General features: G+C 39.5%; 1 protein-coding gene across 5 annotated transcripts; it reads right to left on the bottom strand.

Moving 5' to 3' along the window:
* Positions 1-1,877: 1,877 nt before the first annotated feature.
* On the bottom strand, positions 1,878-22,154 carry stxbp6l (syntaxin binding protein 6 (amisyn), like). 5 transcript variants are annotated; one of them, XM_084953015.1, is made up of 8 exons: positions 17,061-17,170; positions 15,637-16,022; positions 13,350-13,523; positions 11,682-11,812; positions 11,269-11,500; positions 11,069-11,167; positions 2,933-3,090; positions 1,878-2,784 (listed from the first exon to the last, which is right to left on the bottom strand). In XM_084953015.1, the coding sequence occupies exons 2-8, from the start codon at positions 15,896-15,898 to the stop codon at positions 2,761-2,763; spliced, it is 1,080 nt and encodes a 359-aa protein (XP_084809141.1). In that variant the 5' UTR covers positions 15,899-16,022; positions 17,061-17,170; the 3' UTR covers positions 1,878-2,760. The 5 variants fall into 5 exon arrangements, with proteins under 5 accessions (XP_084809141.1, XP_084809140.1, XP_084809142.1 ...); XM_084953014.1 differs by having other exon boundaries at positions 11,269-11,587; XM_084953016.1 differs by lacking the exon at positions 15,637-16,022 and adding an exon at positions 21,945-22,154 and having other exon boundaries at positions 1,962-2,784; positions 11,269-11,587; positions 17,061-17,228.
* Between the last annotated feature and the right edge of the window lie 1,371 nt (positions 22,155-23,525).

Below are 23,525 nucleotides of genomic sequence, written 5' to 3' on the forward strand. Positions count from 1 at the left end.
GCACTTATATCAGATTTGTGGATAAGCTATTTTGAGTTTGCCCTATATGTGAGAAAGAGCAATAAGACGTTTAAGGCATTATATGGTATCTGCACTGCTGATGTAAATGAGTGAAGGAACAGTGTAATTAACAGTGTAAACTGGAGAAATGTAATGATCATAGATACATATATTTGCCAAATGCCTTTTATTTACCTTTTACAGTTATTGAGCATATCTGACAAGTGAAAGCACTGGATGTAAATTATATTTGTTGATCTGAAATAAGAGATGCAATTCGGGAAAAGACACGAGTGCTCCTGTGATTCTTTCTCTGAGACTCTACCTTTATTTTTACAGATTTGTATTCTTTTTGTTATTGTGGTCTTCACATCTGGGACCCGTAACATAAGAGCTTAATGGCATTGACAAGCACATCATATGCCAAATGGAAATTATGTCCTTCAAGTATCTCACAAACTGCAACAGGGAGAGGTAAGCACTGTAGCTCAATAAAGGTAAACAGAGGCCTGTAAGCTAGAGGAGAGTGCTGTGTGGCCTGACAGCAGTATGATTCTACTGACTGATTCGGTGGGGCAGCTCAGCCCCTCAGCCAAGTGCTAAGACATGCCCATCACTGTGTGTTACACCGATTAGCGTCACATGCATGATGAGGGAAGAAGAAATTTGTCATCATTTGCATCATTCCATGCACATGAAGCTGCAGCCAGTGATGGGTCCAGTGCTTGTCACATCCCAAAGGCAGTTTACAAACCCAGTGGAAGGATTGTGGGGAGGGAGGGGGGGGGTGTCACTGTAAACAAAAAAAAATTGTTTTCTCAGAGAAAGAGACTCTTGCTGATCCATCAGGATCTGTCATCATGTGTGATCAGTAAATTGGGGTACATCATGAGACTTAATTTTCACCCAGATGCCATCCACATACCTGAACCAACGACTTGGTGGTGTTCCACCATGACCAACACCATCCCCACAGATAGAGTGTCCAGGGAAGCAGAAAAGCGTCATATCAAGAAGGCCCTGAGCAAATGTGGTTATTTGGTCAGAGAAAAGAAAACCACTCTGTTATATTATAGTGTATACTATATATTGTAAGTTGCTGGACCTCTCTAAGGTCCAAGCTGTTTAAAAGGTGAGGTAACTGTGCAGCTGGGGTTGTGCCAGGTGGTCTCTGGGTCTGTTAGCTGTTCATAGGCTCCTCTGGTGCTTTAAGCTTCTCATTCTGGCTGTTCGTGCTACCAGGGTGGGTCTGGCATGAGCTTTCTGGCCTCTTTCAGATGTTGGTGGGGGCTTTTGGGCTGTGGTGAAAGCCCTTTTTCACATTTTCTGGTTCTATGCACTGGTGTGCATTGTGGATCGATCCTTATCTTTACTCTGCGTGGCATTTCTGGATTCGTGTTGCCTTTTTTCACCACCATAAGAGCTGGTGTTTGGACCTTTGTGATTTGGGTGGCCGTAATGGGAATGGGGGTGCCTTTTTTTCTCTCTGTCCTGGTGTGGGTGTTTGTTTGTTTATTTATTTTTATGCTTCCTTTTTAGCTTATAGGGCTGATGTCCATTACACTGGACAAATTTTAATGGACAGACACTTACAGAGCTCTTTTACTCTAACTGAACACTCTAAGTGTTTTTTACTACAAACGTCATTCACCTCATCTAAGATTATGAGACTTGGATGACTGAGAACCTACACAGAGCACCTCATTCATGACCTACCTGTGACTCCTAAGGAGAAAAAGAGACAGGCAATGGAAATCAGGAGGTTCTTTGTTTACCTTTAAAAAAAATACTGTCTCCTTCACATCTTTTGTACTGTGAGACTAATATGTGGACTATTTTTTATTTTTTACTATTAGAGGAACAGCTGATACCCTGTATAAGCTCAACATGTTTTTATTTAATTAGATCACAGAGAAGAGTTGATAGGTTTGAAGAAAAATTTCAGACATCTACCACATATATAAAATGCCACTAGAAGCAATAAAGAAAACATTTAATAGAAGTTGGGTTAGAATGAGTCAGTCTGATTTAATTAATCCTCTATTCACTGCTGTGAGTCTTCGACAGGCAGCATTTAAACATCCTTAAGGTACCCTGTACCCTAACCACTTAAACTAAACCATCGTATCTACCTTCACTCCACTTTCTAAGACAATACTAACATGGACTAAATGACATACACAGCACAGCAGCGTAAATACAGCGTGACACTTTGATGTTCAGGAAACATAATGTGAACATAGTAGACAACACATAAGACACTGGACAGTGAGTGTACATACACACACACAAAAAGACAGAAGGATAACAACAACTGATAATGCCAGACCGAAGAAGACTATGAAATATACAAATTAAAGCACATTAAATCAACATAAAATCAAACTAAATCAAATGGAGTAATTAATGCCATTCACTGAGAGCAGTACAAATTTTTCTCTGGAGTGGCTTTCAAATAAATTTCAAGGCTATTGTACAAAAGCTAAAATACAAAAGCTATTTTAGAACAACACAAATGTTAAATAAATCCACTTTTTCCTTTTCATAAAAGTATCTGACAACAGACAAAAAACAGTTCACGGGATATTTACCTATGGGCAGAGGCGCCCCAGAACACAGGGACATATTATTTAGTTGTCTTTGATACATTTAGTTATAATAGAAACAAATTAGTGACATCCTGGAGCCCAAGAGTAAATCTTCTTATATTCTTCTTATTAGCATCTTCCAGAGTTAGCGGTATTCTCTCTCCAATACACTCTACTTTGAATACTTCAGGGCTAGCTGTATAGGAAATAGAACAACAGAAATAAAAAATGTATGGCAGTTAAATTTTGACAAACAATTGTGCAAATATGGGTTATCTATTCTACTATCTATACTATATACAATTTTGAATGATTAATCTAGCAGAGAAGGCTGTATATGTTACCTTATGAGCAGTGTCTGCAAACTGCTGGACTTTGTGTGTCAGTTCCACAGTTTTGTCCTCAGCACGAGTTAGTCTGTCTCCACGCTCGCCCAGAGTAACATTCACCCTCTGGACTAAATTACCTACACTTCTGCCTTTGGCACGGTTCCGCATTTGACCTGTTTATATACACACACATACACACACAAAAGGATATTGAGAGAATTTTATACTTGTCCGTTTAGTAAGAAAATAGTGGACCAAATACCTTTACATATTGTCCAGTATCTTAAACTTAGGTCCATATTTCTTGAGCTTCTGAAAATCAGAGACTATTTTTAAAAATTGTTGTAATTTCTAAAAAGTAGAAGCCATACTTTTGCAAAACTGCACTTAATCTCATTTGGATTTTTTCTTTCTTTTCTTGATTTGTTTTTTGGTTGTTTGTTTGTTTAAAATGTAATGAACAGAAGTGGACAGAGGCAAAATGACAAAAGAAAGAATCACTGCCCAAATAATTACTGTAACCATAACCTAACTGTATAACAGCATTGGACTGGCATAACAAAGTCCAATGCTGTATGTGACCCAGGTCGGTATGGCATAACTAAAGGCTGTAGCAAACCCGCGGGACGTTGGGTGTGGGTATTGTTCCAGGCGCAGGGAGTGCAGGCCCTCACATACTCCCTGACATCTTTATCCAGAGTATCCCACCAGAAATACCTCATGAATAAAGAAATGGTCTGACTGTTCCTTGAATGGCCAGTATTTGGCCAGTATGAACCCAGTCCAGGACGGGATGCTGCTGGCACAAAGCGTTGATTCACTGGACCAGTTCCCAGGTCAGTTTCAGTCTCCAGCAATGTCCGGCTATGTACCCAATCTTGCATGTAGAGGGGAGGATAGTTGGGAGATACGAATGATCAGTTCGGGGACGAACTGGTGAGAAAGTGTGTGGAAAAAATGTGCCTGGTGTGCCTTTAGTCTCTTAGATATTCTAAGGTAAGTTAAGTTCTCGTGAGCAGCCCATATGGTGAATGGTTGCTCCATTCTCTCCAGCAGGTTTCGCCACTCCTCCAGGGAGGTTTAACTGCTAACAGCTCCCGGTCGCCCACATCATAATTTCTCTCTACAGGGGTGAGGCGACGAGAAAAAAAGGCACACGGCTGGAGTTTAGCTTGGTGACCAGAACGCTGGGACAGGACTGCCCTGACCCCAGTGTCGGAGGCGTCTACCTCCACCATGAATGGTTTGTCTGGTGAACAGATGTTTTAGTGATGAAAGCAGTGTCAGCTTCAGGTGACCAGGTGAATGGAACATTGGTGGACGTGAGGCATGTTAAAGGTGAGGCTACCGGGCTGTAGTTGCGTATAAACCATCTGTAGAAATTGGCAAACCCCAAGAACCGTTGAAGATGCTTCCGTGATGTGGGAGTTGGCCATTCCTTGACTGCTTGGGCTTTGGCCGGACCTGCCTTCACCTGCCCTCCTACCAGGATGTAGCCCAGAAAAGACACAGATGGTAAGTGAAATTCACAATTTCAAGCTTTGACATAGGATTCGCTTTCAAGGAGGTGCATGGACATGAGCTTGGTGTTCCTCGAGTTTTCAGTAGATCAGAACATCATCCAGATATACAAAAATGAATCTGTTCAAAAAGTCACAAGGGCTTGGAAGACTTGGGGCATTGGTGAGCCCAAAAGCATTACCAAATATCCAAAATGTCCAAGTGGTGTATTGAATGCAGTCTTCCATCATCTCTCTGTCTTATGCGAATCAAATGATATGTGTTGCAGAGGTTGATTTTGGTAGATATCGTGGCACCATGAAGATGTTTGAAAGCAGAGTTCATTAAAGGCAGTGGGTATTTGTTTTTGACTGTGATGTCATTCAGACCCCTATAATCTTCAAGGACGGGGAGATTATGCCTGCTGCGAGAGATTCCTGAAAATATTTTCCATGGCTGCTCGTTCAGGCCAGGACAAGATGTAAAGACAGCTAGTGGGAAGAGAGATCTGGGGAGGAGTTCAATCGCGCAATCATTTGGTCTGTGAGGTGGAAGTGAGATGGCATTTTGTTTACTGAAAACCTCCTATATGTCATGCTACTCAGATGAGATGGTAGAGAGATCTGGAGTGGTGTTGTTATGGGCATGAGGTTCTGCATATTCGGGTGGGCAAACGGAGGTGAGACAGTTTAAGTGACAGAACCGCGACGGAGGCAGGTTACAGTACTGGAAGGGGAGCAGGAGTGACAGGAACTGGAAGTGCGTGAGCCAAAGGCCTGTGGGGTCTGTAGTTCTTCTCGGCTTCTTTTTCTTTCAGGCGGTTGTCAATCCATAGGGAAAGGGAAACTAACTCCAGAAACTGCGAAAGAGGCAGGCTAATCGTGAAAGACGAGCTGATCTTTCATGGTTTCATTTAGCATTTGCAAAAATATCCCCTGTAACATCCGATATGGCCAGCCAGTGGGGTGGTTTGGTTTAAACTAGATTAAAACCAACAATGTTCTTAAAAATATATATATATTAAAATAAAATAATTAAACATGCTCAGCGAAAACGGGTTTAGCTACATTCTGGACCATGTCTCCAGAATGCACTAGCTAGCAAGCTGATTGGAGACCATAACAGTCAATCAGAATTTTTGCATCCAAGTCTTTGATTGGTTGGTTTTGTGGCACACTTATAATGGTGTACAGAGAGTTGTACGCGCACGGAGCAGAGATGTTGTGAGTGCGAACGACAGACTGAGAGCAGGTCAGCAGATGTCTGTCAGCACACAGAGCAGAGATTTGAGCAAGAGCAAATGCCAACAACTGAGCGAGAGGGGCTGTTATTGTGCGTGTATATAGATAATAGCAAAAACTGAAATACATTTCTTGCAAGCAGCAATGAATTTTGCTCGCTCAAATTAGGCAAAAGGCAACTTTTGTTATCTCATAATAATTTTCTCCTCAACATGCAACATTCGCACTTGCAAATTGAAATAATAACGCCATATTTTTGAATGTATTGGTTTCTGCAGTCTCAACTCTATCACAATGTAAAATACACTTTTTGACATCACTGTACGCACAGTACACAGCAACACCAAAGTCAAATAATGACCATTAATAAGCATTCTTAAAAAGAAAGGGGATATGGTAACATATGAAGGTGAAAAGATGTATAATATTATGCTTGCCCAAATTTGTAGCTATAACAGCTCCAACGCCTCTGTGAAGGCTTGAGTCCAACTCCTAAAAAACAAACAAACCTCACACCATAAACCACCCTTCACCAAACTTTACACTTGAAGGTATTGAAACTGAAAGCAGCTGACCTGAAAGAGAGGGTCATAGCTAAACTGGGAACTGGACCATCCAAGGCTGATTACCAAGACTATGTGAAGTACCCTCTAAAGGTCTACTAGAAGATAGTTTGGAGAATCAACCAACTGGGACCATCAGTAAGAACAAGCAGCTGATGTACACCACAGCAACAGTGATCCTTGAGATGCTTGGCTACAAGTTAAACAGCCGCAAGAAGAAGGAGACTAGAGACCAAGATCAAGGCAGCACGAACAGAAACTAGTTAACTATCCTAGCTGTAGAAAGGTATGAGAATGGGTTCCAGAAGGTTAACTACAATGCTCAGTGGCAAGGAGCTAAGAGCAGCCACAGCTTCCATGAACAGGCTTTGGTAACCAGACATCCAAGAAAGAGTCTCAAGCATGAAGAGTTGGACAACATCAGGCCCTATCATAATTCATGCCTACTGGATAAGATGCACCCAGAATGGCTAACCAAAGAAAGAACAGCCCTGATCCTCAAGGATCTCCGCTAAGGACCAGTCTTATCCAAATACCAGCCAATAACCTGCCTCAGCACAACATGGAATGTCTTGTCAGGCATCATAGTGGCCGTGATGAACTGGAACATAGCTCAATACATCAGCAGGGCCCAGGAAAAAATATGTAGAAACACCAGTAAGACCAGACTGACCAACCTGTGTATTGCCTGGACTGAATAAATAAAAACCTCTATGACTCAATGCCTCACACATGGACCCTAAGAGCGTTTATCTGGAAATTGCTGAGGAGTGTGATGAATAACAATAGAGGCCAAGTTCAAACCAATTTCATATGTCACCATAAAGTGCAGGATTTGCCAAGGAGATACTTTATCCCCACATTAACTCTGTGGATAAAACATAAAGTTCACCAGCTGACACTATGTAGCCGGTGTATCCGAAAAACTCAGGAGAGTCTTCTCCAGGCACGACATCCCAGTTTACTTCAGACCCAGCAACAAACTCAGACAGAAACTGGTTCATCCCAAAGACAAAACACACAAATCTAACAATGTAGTGTATTCCGTAGTGTAGCAAGGAATGCACAGACCTCTACATTGGCGAGACCAAACAGCCACTTCATAAACACATTGCACAACATAGAAGAGCCACCTCCATGGGACAATACTCGGCTATCCATCTGCATCTAAAGGATAAAGGTCACTCTTTCGAGGATGCCAGTGTTCACATTTTGGACAGAGAAGATGGTTTGAAATAGGAGTGAAAAAAGCTAGGTCCACTGTGAACGGCCATCTTTGATCAGAGGCGGTGGTTTACGACACCAACTGTCTGCCATCTATAATCCAGCTTTGAGATCTCTTAACAGACGCCTTAACGCCCACTCACATTCTGGGAAATCACATGATAGGGTGGGGCTTTCACCATGAGCTCACCCGAAAGCTTGGCTGATTGTGACCCACACCCCTTTTCACACCTTGGTTCATGTGATTAGGTAGAGGATCATTAGGGGGTCCATCCCCCCGGGACACTCAAACAGGGCTTAAATATGGGACTCTTCACCATTTGACCCTAGAACTGAAGAAGCTTCTTGGATGAGAGGTGAGAGGTGAAACATCTTCAAGCAACTTAAAGAAGTCCAGACACTTTTTTTTCTTTCCAAGCTAAGTTCAACTTATACACCAATATGCTGATAACATTTTGAAATGCAAGTCTACTGATACAAACAAATTCATACTATTACCATCATCCTCTGCTAGCATTATCAATAGCAACACATTGTTAAGCTATTGCTGTGGAACTGTTTACTTTTAATTGTGGTGCAGCTTGGCATGTGTCCCATCCATTACACTGGCCCTATTACTGGTTTCAGTGGAATGCTGTGCTCACTCTTAGTCACAGAACTAATGCCAGCTATTGTATGAACCTCCCTGAAACAAACAAAGTCTCCTTTCATGTCAGGATCTCATTACAAAGAGGCCTTTCTCCGGCAACAGAAAGGTGCAGCTCAGCAAGAACAATAGACAAAAAGACAGAAGGGAAAATGACTCTGAGACATGCTGAGGATACAATGAGCTGAGGAGTCCCAGTGCCATAACATTAAGACAGGAAGAAATCTATGAATCAAAGTGTGTTTTTTGAGCCGTACAATAGACTTTTTAGAAATCCTCTAGACCTAGTACCAATTTCAGAACAGGATCGCCATTTCATTAGATCTATTAGAATCATTTGGAGGAATTTCGTGGATTGAAATATTAGGAGTTCCTGTGAATAAAATGTAAAAAAGATCTTATATCAGCATCAGACAAACTCATGATTTGTTTAGTGCATGCTGGGGGGTGTACAATAGGATACAAGTGTTTTTCTAGTTACTGACCATTCACAAGACTTCAGTATACAAGGCACATTTAACCGTACATTCATACAATGTTTTATTCCATACACCTTATCTATGTCACAGGCAATTTAGAATCAGTTAACAAGCATGTCTTTGGACTGTGGGAGGAAGCCAAAATACCCTGAAGAAAACCTACACATATAGATTATAGAAACTCCATAGAGAAACCCCATTCAGGGTTTGGACCTGCAACCTATTCCACCACCATACCACTTCAGTTAGAATACCACTAGTGTTAGATTCACATTTAATTTACCTAACTTGAGCTATCATTTACTATCCATTTAATGCCTCCAATTTGAGTTTCATTTTTTCACTATCAGCAAAAAATGGATTAGCATTTACACAGCATTTGAGTGGTCTCATTGACTCTTCAAAATGGCAGCAACCTTGTCAAAGCAAGAAGAAATTGTGTTAAATAAAAAAGGATATGGAGCACATTACTTATTACAGAGCTCTCCAAAAGTTGATTCTGTTCATTTGAACATAGTGTTTTCAGTGGGAGAAACGTTTTGTCACTCATCCAAGTGACTTCTTCAGTCTCAGCTGACTGCAGGTTTCCCCAATCGTATAAACAGTACATTTGTATAATGACTGAAACTAGCACCACTGAAGGAACAATGGGCTGGGAGGACAGTTCCTTTATCATAATTACAGAGCTGCTTCTCACAGGATATTGAAATTGTTAACACTTTTATGCTAAATTTATAGCAGGTAAAACATGTATTGAACACCTGCAGCTTGCATGTATTATTTTAGGCTCTATCTAAATAAATATATTTAAAGGTACTGTTGGCATGAAATTCCCACCAGATGCCAGTAACAACTCATCTAATCCACACATGCAAAGAAATCAAACTATAGATGACCATAAATTATGTCTAATAATGAGAAATGACACAGGGAAAAATTATTGAACACCCTTACTGAAATTTATTTAATACTTTGTACAAGATCCTTTGTTGATGATGATAGCTTCAAGACGCCTCCTGTGTGGAGTAACTAGTCACATGCATTGCTCAGGTGTGATTTTGGCCCATTCTTCAACACAGTCTTCAAATCTGGAAGGTTCAGTGGGCTCTTTAATGAACTCTGAGCTTTAGTTATTTCCATAGATTTTCACTTGGATTTAAGTCAGGTGATTGGCTGGGCCAATCACAGCTTTATTTCCTTTCTCTGAATCCAGTTGACAGTATCCATGGCTGTGTTTGGGATCATTGTCTTGCTGAAGTGTCTACCCTCATTTCATCTTCATCATCCGGGTAGATGGCATCAGATTTTATCAAGAATGTCTCAGTACATTTTTTCATTCATCCTTCCTTCAATTATATGAAGGTGTTGATATATATTGCTGCAAAGGGTTGTGTTTTTTGGGTTGATATGCAGTGCCTTTTGACCGTCAAACATGGTGTGTATTATGGCATCCAAAGACTTCAGTTTTAGTCTCATCTGACTATTCTGTCAGTAATTCACAGGCTTGTCTAATTGTTATTTATCAAACTTTAAACCCACTTCAACATGTTTCCGCAATGATGTCTTGCTTGGTGAGCATGCACACAGGCAACGGGAATTGTACCTGCTGTAGTGCTCTGTAAGTGGTCTATGGCTCTTGGACAACTCTTCTGATAATTTTTTTCACTCCTCTATCTGAAATCTTGGGGCGAGCACCTGGTCAAAGCCAGTTTATAGTGAAACAGCCAGATCAAGTTTTAATTCATTTGAAAGTCTAATAAAATTTGGCAACTGTGCCAACACAGTGCAGAGCAGCTACCCAGAGCTCGATTATCTTGTTAATAATTTTACATCTTGGCTGAGTACAACTCTGGATACTGGGGTTGCTCTAAAAAAAGAAAGTATCAAATCAGAAGTACTTGACTCCCTGGTATAACTCTCAAACATGTACCTTAAAGCAGATAACTCATAAGCTGGGGAGGAAATGGCGTCTCACTAATTTAGAAGAGCAAAATTTTGCTTTTTAGCAAAATTATAGGCTAATCTCCAACCTTCCTTTTATCTCAAAGGGTTAGGGTTTTCTTAAAAGACTAGTTGTAAAACAGCTTACTGATCATCTGCAGTGTGGGCAGTGGTTTATTTGAGTCTGTTTCAGTCAAGTTTCAGAGCTCATCACAGAACAGAAACAGCTTTAGTGAACACATAAACTTCTTATGACAGTGGACTCATCTCTGTACTTTTTCTGCTAGACCTCACTGCAACATTTGATACTGTTGACTATAGTATTTTATTACAGAGATTAGAGCATGCTGTAAGTATTACAGGTTAGCAGTATTGACAGATTTAAAGATTAACTGTAATTTGATATATAACTACCTTCAGTCTGGGTACTAAGGGAAGACCAGTATAGATTAAGAAATCTTTGGATGTCATGTTTCCCATAATACAGACAAAACCCTCTTTTCATTAAACCTGTTAAAACATTAAACCTCTATATGTTCCTTTAGTCACTATCTTACCTTGACCTGGTGAGGGACTTTGGTTTGAAACCATCAAGTTTTTTACACGATTCAAGAAGGCTTTGCAGCGATAGATGACCAAATTCATGGTGCAGGCATCTAAATGAACAAACATAACACATTACAACAAAACAAAATTTTAACAAAAAATCTGTTAAGAAATAACTTTTATCATAACCTCAGTAACCATGAGACACTACCTTGTGTTAGTTTGGACTGGCAGTTAATGAATTCTGTGTGTTTGGGAAGAACAAAGCTCTTCCGTCGTGCCTGTAGGTTTTTGGATTCATAGGTATCTGGGTGACCAGCTCCTGCCAGTTCTTGATCACATTTATCAACTCGTCCCTGCTGGCTTGCCTTTCCAAACTTCCTTGACTTTCCCAGACCACCTGCTTTCCCCTCCCAGTGGGTTTGACAGGCGTGGTACAGGATCTGGACAAAAATACACTTGTCTGCTGAGGAGCTAGCCACCCACTGGTCCACAGCATTGTCAAAAACCAAATCAAACTCTGGGCTGTCCTGAAGAGGAGGACACAGGAAAACAAACAAAGCTGGCAAACAACTGAATGCATATGAAATGTAATGTAAGGATACAACAGGTACTGCTGCTGACCTTGTTGGGGTTAATCCCGTTGACCTGTTTGAGTTGTTCAACTGTCCACTGGGACCTCCTGATGAAGGAGGAGGAGCCTCCAAACCGCTTCACCTTGGTGATGAGAAGCTGAGGAGGTCTGGTGTTGGTGACTAGGAAATAAATGCAAACCACAATATCAGAATTTAAAGCTTGTAGTAATAATTTTACTAACACCAGAGATTTTGTTCTGATCATTTTAAACTAAATTTTTTAACATAAAAAAGATACTTGATAACCAAAGAACTGAACATTTAGAGTAGATTTCTTTTCATTTAGATGGTAATAAATTGCTTGCCCTTGAAGGCTACAAAGATAATACATTCATTAGAAGCTTTGCAATTTGCAAAAAGAGCTTGGGCACAGTGTTACTGGAGGCCAAGGTAATGCCATCCAAGCATCTGGCTAGATATCATATTTTGAATATTTGACTGAGGACTGAGTACAATAACTTCAGTTTTATCTGAATTTATAAGCGCATCATCACCAGCAGATTATTTGCAAGTGTTCAGTTTCAGTAATGAACAAATCAAATGAATAGAAGCAAACCCAGCAATGCATCTTCCATTTATGCTCCTGCAGGTCATAGGCCTCAAAAATCACTTAACACTCATTTACTGTTTCACCTTTTTAGTTTGTTTGTTAGTTTTTTTGGTTTGTTCAAATCAATGTCACCTTCATAAAATGTGAAAGTAGTTTGAGTCACTGCAGCACCTTTCAAGAATGCTTTTTGGTACAGCATAACCTCTGGCTGGTGGTGTTGTGTTTGTTGAAAAATAGTTGACCACTGTCAATGTCAACGTAAGTTCTCCTTCAATGTCTTTTGCAGACTTTCTAGCAAGAGCAAGTGTTGGAATTGATATTTCTTATATTGTCATTTGTGCTTAGAAATATATAATCATTTGTATGCTGATAAGAATCATATCCTTATTAGGTCTGATAAGATTCTGTGTGCATTTGTGTACCATGAGATGAGAAGAAGCAGCCTCGACTGTTCTGTTTCTTGAGGTGCAAGACTTCACACCTTTAAATGTGCATTTGAGATTTGACCTATTGCAAGTTCCTGTTTTTATAGTTTAGCAAGACGCTTACTTCTGTTTTTCTGCATACCTCATACACACAGTTTAAGTTCATTGTAAGGTCATATGTCTATGTATAGTATGGCTGGAAGAACACACACACATGCACCTACACACACCCACACACACAGAATACAGACGCTGATGTTGTTCAGATATGCCTGCTTAAGAATGTCACGTGTATTTGTAATTGCATATTCATGAATGATTGCTTGCTGACAATAAAAAGGGCTGTAGCGAAGGAATAAGTCAAAGTTGGCTAAGGAAAGGTGAAGGCCTGGGCTGACTTCCCTCGCGAGCCACAAAGACAAAGAGCTCTATCTTGTCTTGTTTTGTCGTGTTCCAGCGGGGTGTGTGTGTGTGTGTGTGTGTGTGTGTGTGTGTGTGTGTGTGTGTGTGTGAATGGACATGGTCATGATGGGAGGGGTTCACTGCACCCTGCTGGGATGGTTGTTCGTTCCAGAGTGTTTGGCTGGATGTTCAATTCAGTTTTATCTATACAGCTCCAAATCACAACAAGTCACCTCAAGGAGCATTATATTGTAAGTAAAGACCCTACGATAATACATACAGAGGAAAAACCCAACAATCATATGACCCCCTATGAGCAAGCACTTTGGCAACAGTGGGAAGGAAAAACTCCCTTTTAACAGGAAGAAACCTCCGGCAGAACCAGGCTCAGGGAGGGGCGGCCATCTGCAGCGACCGGTTGAGGTGAGAGAAGGAAGACAGGATAAAAGACATGCTGTGGAAGAGAGTCAGAGATTAATAACAAGTATGATTCAGTGCAGAGAGGTCTATTAACACATAGTGAGTGAGAAAGGTGACTGAAGAAGAAATATGGAATCTGCTGGGAGATTCCATAATGGGAATCCCCCAGCAGCCTACACCTAAGGGGGGGATTCAGGGTCTACGGAGCCCCGCAAGGGACATGGGAGAAAAAAAATTACGAGATCTCGCAAAACTAACTCGGGATCTCGCAAAAGTTTTGCGATATCTCACTAAAGTTGAATTCCAACAATGGCGGCAGCTACTTAGTTGTAATATTACTCTTTCTGGGTCACAAAATAAACTTTTAAGATATTTTGAGGCGTGAATGTAGTTGTGTAAACGTCAAATAAATGCTTGGTTTACAAGACATCACATATTTGCAAAAGTGCTCCGACCTTTTCGGAGATCTGACACCCACCATCTCGAAGCTAACGGGAGGTCGAGACCTACTACAGGCGGGAGGAACACCACTCTCCCAGCACATCGTGCCTCGACCTCCCGGTCGGCTTCGAGCTGGCGGTCTCCAAAGAATGCGGCTAAAACTTTTGCGAGATCCCGAGTTTGTTTTGCGAGATCTCCCGAGTTTGTTTTGCGAGATCTCGCAAAAGTCCGTCTTAATTTTTTTTTCTCCCATGTCCGTTGCGGGGCTCCATAAGGGTCACCTGATCCAGCCCTAACTATATGCTTTAGCAAAAAGGAAAGTTTGAAGCCTCATCTTAAAAGTAGAGATAGTGTCTGTCTCCTGAATTCAACCTGGAAGCTGGTTCCATAGAAGTGGGGCCTGAAAACTGAAGGCTATGCCTCCCATTCTACTTTGAAACAACAAGTAAGCCTGCAGTCTGAGACCAAGGAGCTCTAATGGGGTGATATGGTACTATAAGGTCATTAAGATAAGATGGGGCCTGATAAGATGGGGAATTTGAATTCAAACCTAGATTTAACAGGGTGCCAATAAAGGGATTCTATACTGTCTTGAATATGATAATATGCTAATGGGACAAATAAGTAGCCATGAATATTGTATTTTGATTGTTATACATCAGAAAATTGTGAAGCCTTTATTTTGACACCTGGATAGACAGGGAAGCTTTTATTTTGACATGTCCATAGACAGGAAACAGGAAGTGCAGAGAACAGTGGGAATGGCTACCCCTTTGTAATCATTTGTGTTGAATCCAAAACAATCCTTCAGAGGAGTCCTTCAGAAAGCAATGGTTGTAAGTTCTGTCAGTTCTTTGTATATTAGGTAATTAGTAATAGGGTGTTTTGTGACATTATTTTGTACCTTCTTTGAAGTGCAGTAGTTATAGGTCGTAGCTTCTGAGCTAATGATAAAAGCGTACACTCACCAACTACCTGCTCATTTTTCGTTGTATTAATGTCAGACTGTATATCTACAGGATACTTATTTTGTAGTCTCCTATGTTAGTGTCTAACTATACTTACATGCTGATTATATGACAGTCCTTTGTGTTTTTGTGTTTTGTATCACTCCAGTTCATGATGTCAGATTGCTATGTACAAAGTCATTAAAGGAGCAAGTACGCTTGTCTTCCTGGCTCTTGAAAAGTAGTTTTGCTGGCTGTTTATCTATGCTCACATTCAGAGAGTTCAACACATAGAGAGAACAGTACAGAAGCCAATATTGGAGAAATATGCTCTCTGTTTCTAGTCCCTGTCATTATGGTTGCTGCAGCATTTTGGATTAACTGAAGGCTTTTCAGTGTGTTTTTTTTTTTTTTTTTTAGGAAATCCTGATAATAATTTCAGTTTTATCTGAATTTAGAAGCAGAAAATTAGAGGCCATTCAGGTCTTTATGTCTTTAAGACATTAGTGCAGTTTAACTAATTGGTGTGTGTTATCTGGTTTCATGGATAGATAAAGTTGGGTGTCATCTGCATAGCAGTGAAAATATATGCTATGCCTTCTGATGACATTGCCTAAGGGAAGCATGTATAATGTAAACAGAATTGGTCCTAGCACGGAACCCTGTAGAACACCATAATTGACCTTAATGTGTGAAGATTTACATGAACAAATTGGAGTCTATTAGCTAGATATGATACAAACCACTGTAGTGCAGTACCTGTAATACCTACAGCATGCTCTAATTGTTCTAATAGAATATAATGGTTGACAGTATTGAACGCTGCACTGAGGTCTAGCAGGACAAGCACAGAGATGAGTCCACTCTCAGAGGCCACAGGAAGAAGATCTTCCGAGTAGCGGGTGTTTCTTGGGTCAGCCCAGTGACCCTGATCTTGGTTCACACCAGGGTGGTTGGTCTCTACTGGGGTTGGCTGTCCAATGCCCATGGGACTCTCCCCCCTTGGTCGTTTGTGCCCCATCTAGGGCCTCACTCCTTCTCCTGCTGGATGGGCACGCAGATATCGGCGAAATGTGTGGCCTCAGGTCTTCAGTACTCTTTGGGGCTGTGGTTCTCCCGGATCCATCTCGTTCTGTCTTTGGCTCCTGGGGGATGTTATCGTGGCTTACCACCCTCATTTTCAAAGATATTTTGTGAAACAGACAGACACACTCACTCACTCACTCACTCACACATGCACTCTCTCACTCGCTCACTCTCAACAGGCAGAGGAAAACTGAGGACTAAATACACAGAGGTTAATTGTCACAGACCCAGTACCATGATAGAGTGTGTCTCATGCTTCCTGTTTTATTTTGATAGTGTGCTATTTTATTTTGATAGTGCATTATGTTCAGCTTTATTTCCTTGTCCTGTTAGTCTGATTAATTCCAGCTGTGCTTCCCCTTCCCTCATTATCCTCCATGTATTTAATACTCGGTATTCCCCTGCCTGTTGTCATCCCTCGTTGCTGTTTGTGTCACTGTGGTTTTCGCGCTACTCCTAGTTCAGGTTCTGTTTTCTTGTTTGTAGTGTTTGATTTTACTATAGCAATAAAAGCTGCCTTCCTTAGTTTATCCCTTATGTTTAAGTCCTGCATTTGGGTCCAGCCTTTACCTGCCACACAGCCAGCGTTGACAAATACTACGTGCAGGTGCATGTCACACACATGACTTTGTTTATATAAAATCCTAACGCATGCAGAGACTATGCGTTAGTCTCTGCTATTTCCATTAACATGTATAAAAAAAACAAGCTTGCAAAAGTGATGAGCAGTGTTGGACTTTTCTTAATATACATTAATACCTGTTTTAATATATCACAAATTATTTATGTTTCATTTTTTTCCTAAAAAGAAATTTTATTTTTCCTTGTCTCCAAAAACTATGGAATAAGATCATGATTGAGATCTCACAGTATCAAAGTTGTATGACATATTCTCTGATATTAATGAGGTTTTAAACAAAAACAACAACAAAAAAAAACCCAATATTTTGAGATGATAATTTCTCAGATTTGAGTCACAAAAATATGAATGTGCCCTGTCTGATTTTTTTTATGACTCTAATGGCCTCACTAGAACTTCAACCTACAGTTTTATTTTTTTTAATCAGAAACATAGAGTGCCTAATATAGACTTTTACCTGATATACAGATGAATGTGGCATAATCCCCTTTAGGTCCAGTAGGCAGGAAAGCCATCCTCTTTTTTTTCCTCCTCCTCACCTCCACCGCCACCAGCATCCGCTCATCACGAGGGATGAAGATCTCTTTGTTAATGGCAGACTGAATGTTCATTGTTGTCCAGAAACCTACACAAATAAATGATATACATGACTGTTGTTGTTATCCCTGGTTAGGAATAATTACCATCCTATCATTACATCTGAGAGAGGGCAAACGGACTTAACATCCAGCCTTTTATGTTTGAAGTCATACAGAGCGGAGTTTATGTATATGTGTTTTTGCTAATAATAAATCATCTTTAATTCTTAATGAAATATAATTAAAGTATAAGTCTGATTAATATGATTAATGAGAAATGCAATTTGAATAATTAAATCTTTCTAATACTTGAGTTCTGACCTCCTGGCCTTTAACTGTGATTTGATGTGTGTGTGCTTCTGTGCTGGGACTGTTTGTACCAACAGGAAATGCAAACTTAGCACACAGCCTAGATTTTGCCTCAGGCCTTTAGTGCTTGGTGAGGATGTCTAAGCAAATATTCACTGAATGTCTGACTTTAACATGTATGGCTGAATAAGAGAAATTATATTTAGTATATTGTAATGGAAAAACAGAGTGATGGATTTAATAATAAATCATATTAAAGTAAAACATGGAAAATAATCTTTAAACTACATTTTAAATCATGTTAAATTAAGGTCACACAAATAGGTTCTATAAATAGGGTCTGGCTGGACATCTGGTGACTAGATTTTAACACCGATGATTAGATGTCCAGAGAGAAAAAGAGGGAGGAGAGCGAAGGGGAGAACACATTTAAAAACTAACACTAGTTCTTGTGATGGCCAGAAGGCATCATCTGAAGATTTGGCTCTGAGAGTCCACAGATATGCCAGATGAGCAACCACTGCCCAAACACTGTGGACCCACTAATTGGGTCTAATTGTAATTTTGACTTTTTCTCTTCGCATTTTTTTCTGTGGATTATAAATTCAGGAGGATTTAGATTTCCATCGTTTCCTAATGGATTACAACTTCCAAGAACTGGGCTCCTTTCCTGTATATTCCCACAGAGATAGGTGCGTTGTTGCCAAGGCGTGCCCATTTGCTCCAATCTCTTTGTCCTCAAGGATCAGAATTAAATCAGTTTAGGTTAATTAGATTTAGTCACCAAGTTCACAGATTTAATAGATTGCTGCTGATAATGGATCTGACTGAGGTGAAACCTTGACCAGAGGGCCACCCTGGCAAGCACGCTTTCAGAGGGAGGAGGATCGACATCCAGAGGAACTGAGTAGCAGTCAGAGCTGGGTGAGTCTCCTTCCCTGCTCCATCTGTTTGCTTACTGGGTAATACTCATAGGATCAGAGATTAGTGCTTTTATATAGAGATTCAGGATTGCGTGTGCCTGGTTGAAGATCAACAAAGCCCAATACCAGGATTCACCATAGCAGCAGGTAATTAAAGAGCCTCTATCCAGTGGACCACAGAATATAAACCTGAGTCAGTCCTCACCATGATATTTAAATTAAAAAAAAAAAAAAACAGAAGGGGGAGTTATTTAATTTGCTAGGGTCACTTTGTCATCATTATAGGCAGAATAAAAGTTTGATACAAAATATGTAATATTTAATGTCTGCTGTCATACATTGATTTACATTTGTTTCTTTTATATCTCATTATTCAGCTGGAACCTGACATGCTAAACAAGTGGTCTCCAGCATAGACATGGTTTCCAGAATGGAGCCTAGCATGTGCCTGCCTGAGGACAGGGCAAAGATTCACACTGTAATTTTCACTGCACCTTTCATAATGTTGCTTGACATGGTTTAATGACAGAATATCAATCTGTGAACACATTTCGACATGAAATGTATTCGGGTCACAACCTGACTGTGTATAGCCTATATTTAATAAATCACTTTAAAATACAGTTTCTTCATTTTAAAAGTCTCAAAACTTATTTTAATCTCATTTTTCGTCATTGATCAGCCATGTAAAACAAAACTTAATGGGTAAGTAAGGTTCAGAGAGCTTTTCTTTGGAAAAGCATGTTTTTGGGATACGTCCACAAATAGAACAGGCGGACTATGTTAAGCTCAGACAGTCTGTTACCCCAGTGACTGTTTAACCCTCTCAGGCTCAAATTAAACTTTTTGTTTGCTAATGCACAACCAAGTCCTGCAGTGGTACTTCTGAGTGAAAAAAAACCTCATAAAATATGTATGTGGGGTAATCAGTTTTTAACTGTTGCAAATCGGCAACGCCTGCCTCGAGAGGGTTAAGTTAACTCTCTTTCTAGGACAGAAAAATCCAGTTTTCCTCAGTTCAAGGTTAAAAAACTAATAGTCCTTATCTAAACCTGCTGCTTGGAATAGGGGCCTGCAGTTGAAATAGTTATATCTTTCTTTTTTTGTAAAATGCTATAATCAAAGTGTTTTTTTTACTGGTATTTTCCTTAGCTTTAGGTGGTTTGAGACCACACAAAGTCTATATGGGGCAGGGGTTTGGGTTTTTTTTTATATCCAGATGTGCTAGTTCAGCGGTCTACTGAAATGACCCCCTCATTTTCCTATCTTATTGGGGGTTGCTGTAGCTCAGGAGGTAGAGCAGGTCACCTACTGACTGGAAGGTTAGTGGATCATTGGCTCCTCGAGTCTGCATGCCCAGTATCCTTGGGCAACATACTAACCCCAAGTTGCTCGTATGAATGTTCGTTAGGAAGCACTAAAGACTTCGAAGAAAAGTGCTTGTGTGAATGTGACATGTTGCATAGAGCACTTTGAGTACACCAGGAGAGTAGAGAAGTGCTATATAAGAATCAGTCCATTTACAATTTTATTGAGGATATCTAATTGACATAATGCTTTCCCTAGCTGCTCACCCTAACCATTAAAAATGAATTCCTAATCTTAACCCTTAGCCTAAACCTAACCATTACCTAATTGTAACCCTGATACTAAAACCTAAAAGAGCCTCAGGAATGTCTTCAAACTCGTGGGGACAAGCATTCTGTATACCACGTATAATGTAATAAATGAAATAACACGAACAAGAGGAGCCTATAGAGAATTTATAGAGCTGATCTTGGAAAAGCAAAATGTGTTTGGCGTGTGTTCAGATCATAATTCTGACTGCAAAAGCTGTCTGACAGAACAGGATGAAAAAAGTAAAATTTAAAAAAAAAAGCTAATAAAAACCTAATTCTTATTTATTACAAAAAGCCCAAAACCATTTGTCGTGTCATAATCGGTCACACTGATAGTAAAATCTCAGTTACAAGTGGCATCTTAGAGATTATGTGAATATAAATATATTTTGTGAATATGATTAATACTGAGTGAAAACAAAACTAAATGCAGTGTCTTAAAATTTAGTGTAATGTATTTGCATTTGTTAAGCACTTTTCTAGTCTTACTTATCATTTATGGCACTCAAGACTAAAAATCACATTCCAGCTCTTCAGGTTCAGAACCTCTATATTTTTTACTGAAAATCAGCTATAAATGATTCTCGGTTATTCTATCCAAATAGCAAAATGACACCAAGTCAGGTTCAGATTGGAATCCACTTGCATGATGGGCTCGATCATCATAGATCACAAGGATCACAGACTTAAACCAGGTCAGGCCTGCATCCATTTTGTCTCAAAACAACAATATGTTTGCTTTTACTAATACAACTTTATATATTCTTTAAAGATTTAGAAGGCTGCCCTTCATTATTTAGTTAAATGTGAATCAGTTAACTCTAAACACAGTTTAAAACATTTCTGCTTTTTTAAAATATTCTCTTCTGTCAATCTTCACTAATAGCAGACAACATCAGACACTACAGTTACAGGTGTTTCTATCTTTGAGACACCTTTAGTTGCTCTGCAACATTTGAAAAAGCATTTTGCTATTATTTGTATTTCCATAAGATAGCAACAACTTATATACATATCGAGTTTGGAAATTATGAAAATGACTCAGTGATTGTGAAATTAATTGTGGCCCTGTTTCTTTCCTTCTTTGTACCCATCTTGTTTTTCAGCATTACAGAGTCCCTGAGGGACTCATCCCTCACAGGATTGTTTTACATTATTGTTCATCATTCAGTAATCTATGTGTGAATCACTGGACATTGGCAGTTTTTCTTATCATCCAAAATGTACATGTTTTGGGAAACAATTTGTGAAACAAAGATTTTCTCTGGTGAGCCAATTCAACAGCTGCATATTATCAACAATATTATAATATTGTTGTTATCACTGACCTATATTTACAAGGTGAGCGTGACCTGTGTTTATAAATGCTCATTTTAATGATAAATGGAACGGTCCTTATATAGCCCCCACTCAAAACTCTTTATACAACATGTGTCATTCAACCATTCGCACAAGCACTGTTTTCTATACTTTTTCCAACAAAGGTGCTTTCAATCTAGCATTCATACTTTAATTTGGCATGCAGGTTTGTCCCCCACCCGAATCCTATTTTATTCTAATGCTTCATGTTTGATGGGATGTTTTCTGTTTTTTTGGTTTTTTGGGGGTTTTTTTCTGGGGGGGGGGAGACAATTAAACACAATGAACAACAGTGAAATGACAAAGTATTCAGATCTTTGTCTTCAGTAGAGTACCACCATGCATTTACCAAACAAAGACTTTCATTGCCATAGTTATAAACAATGTTATTGTCTTCAGCTACGCTTCAAATAAATTACATCTTTATAAGACAACCAACCCAAAATTGCATGAAACAGTTAAGTCAAACATGGCTAATTGTGTTTTGACATTTTTATTCCTTACTTTACGTTTTTCACTCATTTACCAAACGTAAGTCTAAATGTTATCCTACCTGTTCTTGTTTTCTTCTCTATCCAAATCCTGGACTGGTCTTTGTTTCTACTCCAGTGAGACTCTTGTGTTAGTACAGATGTTCAGTTAGTACGTGGTTAAATTGATCAAATACTTCCAAGGCTTCAGTCCTGAATTTATACCCAGGCACACTAAGTGGCGTGCCTTGCTGTGAAGGCACACAGCAACCATAGTCCATCCCATTTCAAAAGGCTGACAGGCACATGGTATGAGCCAGAGAACAGACAGTTGCTGTCTCAAAAACTGAGCTGTCCGTGGAAGTCTTCATTATTACACATGTGCAAATCTTTATCAGCCAATTAGAATATTGTGAAATTATTTAATTTTAATAACTGTATATATCTATATATAGATGTGTATATATATAAAACTCTTTAAACCTAAAGTAATACTCCAAAGAAGAAGAGCTAGCTGCAGTTTTACTGATTACATTATATTATTTAAATGTGATATTTATTTACTTGTATTGTTTATTATTTATTATCTCTGTTTCCTACTGAAGACACTGCATCACTCCATGAACACATGAGACAAAAGCCACTACAACCCCAAAGTTTTCTGAACTTTTCTATACATAACAATTAACATACAATGAATAGCTTAAATAATGCTATGTAACTAAAAATAATTTTAAAAACAAGAATACAATATGCCAAAAAAAAAAATAAAGTTAAAACCAATTTTAAAAAAATAAATAAGAAAATTTAAATAAGCTTAAATTGAAATGACCTAATCCCATAGGGAAATTCATATGTCTGACATAGCTCATCTATTAAAGCCTGATGGTTGTGGGTGCGAATGATTTTCTATATCTCTGAATTTATTCTGTGAATTTTGTTTTATTTTTCCAACAGAGAGAGAGGAGTACTGATGTTACTGTTGTTGTTTTAAAGTGGCTGAGCAGAGTTATTCAGGATGCCTTCAAATATCTTTAGAGTGCAATTTTACACCATCTCCTACCACTAGAAATGATGTGATATATAACAATGCAAACATTTTCTAAATCAGTACAGCAAAAACTGAGTTTAAAAGGGCTTACTCAACATTATAGCTGTAATGTATTCAGTCTTTTCTAGTCTTTTAACATGGACCCAATAAACAGAAGCCAGCATAGCAGAAATATGGTCTTTCTAGTCCCTGTCACTACTTTCACTGCAGCATTTTGAACTGAAGTCTTTCTTGGGAGATTTTTTTTTTTTTGTGATAACCTGTTTTCTACTTGGATCACTGAATCCATCAGACGTTTTAGGTGGAGTCCAATCGCCAAACAGAGAGTAGTTCAGGAGTTCAGCAGCAGTGGGGCTAGCGGAGGTGACAAAGCAGTTCTGGAGACCAGCTGCATGCCCAGCAGCAGAACAGATCTGGAGGCCACGCGATAGGCAGGCGACTGAGGAGGCGTGACCCGGGAGGTGGCCTGGCAGGAGGCCAACAGTTACTGTATAGCAGGTTAGTCAGAGGCCGGTGCCTCGAAATCCTACCGTTGTTGGTCACCTGCTGTTCAGCTGGAATGTTATTATTGTTATTAACAGACAACCCGAAACCATCACTGTGCTCGAATAAT

This window comes from Perissodus microlepis, chromosome 15 (genome assembly GCF_051167445.1).
Source record: "Perissodus microlepis isolate ML-2025 ecotype Zambia chromosome 15, ASM5116744v1, whole genome shotgun sequence".
Taxonomy (NCBI): domain Eukaryota; kingdom Metazoa; phylum Chordata; class Actinopteri; order Cichliformes; family Cichlidae; genus Perissodus; species Perissodus microlepis.

Bases quoted from the DNA above. Each gene is read 5' to 3' on its own strand.
- stxbp6l (XM_084953014.1), bottom strand. From the start codon at position 15,898: ATGGGGCACAAACGACCAAGGGGGGAGAGTCCCATGGGCATTGGACAG. The intron at 13,524-15,636 runs GTACTGCACTAC...TCTCTTCCACAG, and splicing joins GCATGCTGTAGGTATTACAG to CATGTCTTTTATCCTGTCTT. The intron at 11,588-11,681 runs GTCAGCAGCAGT...CCTCCTCTTCAG, and splicing joins ACGGGATTAACCCCAACAAG to GACAGCCCAGAGTTTGATTT.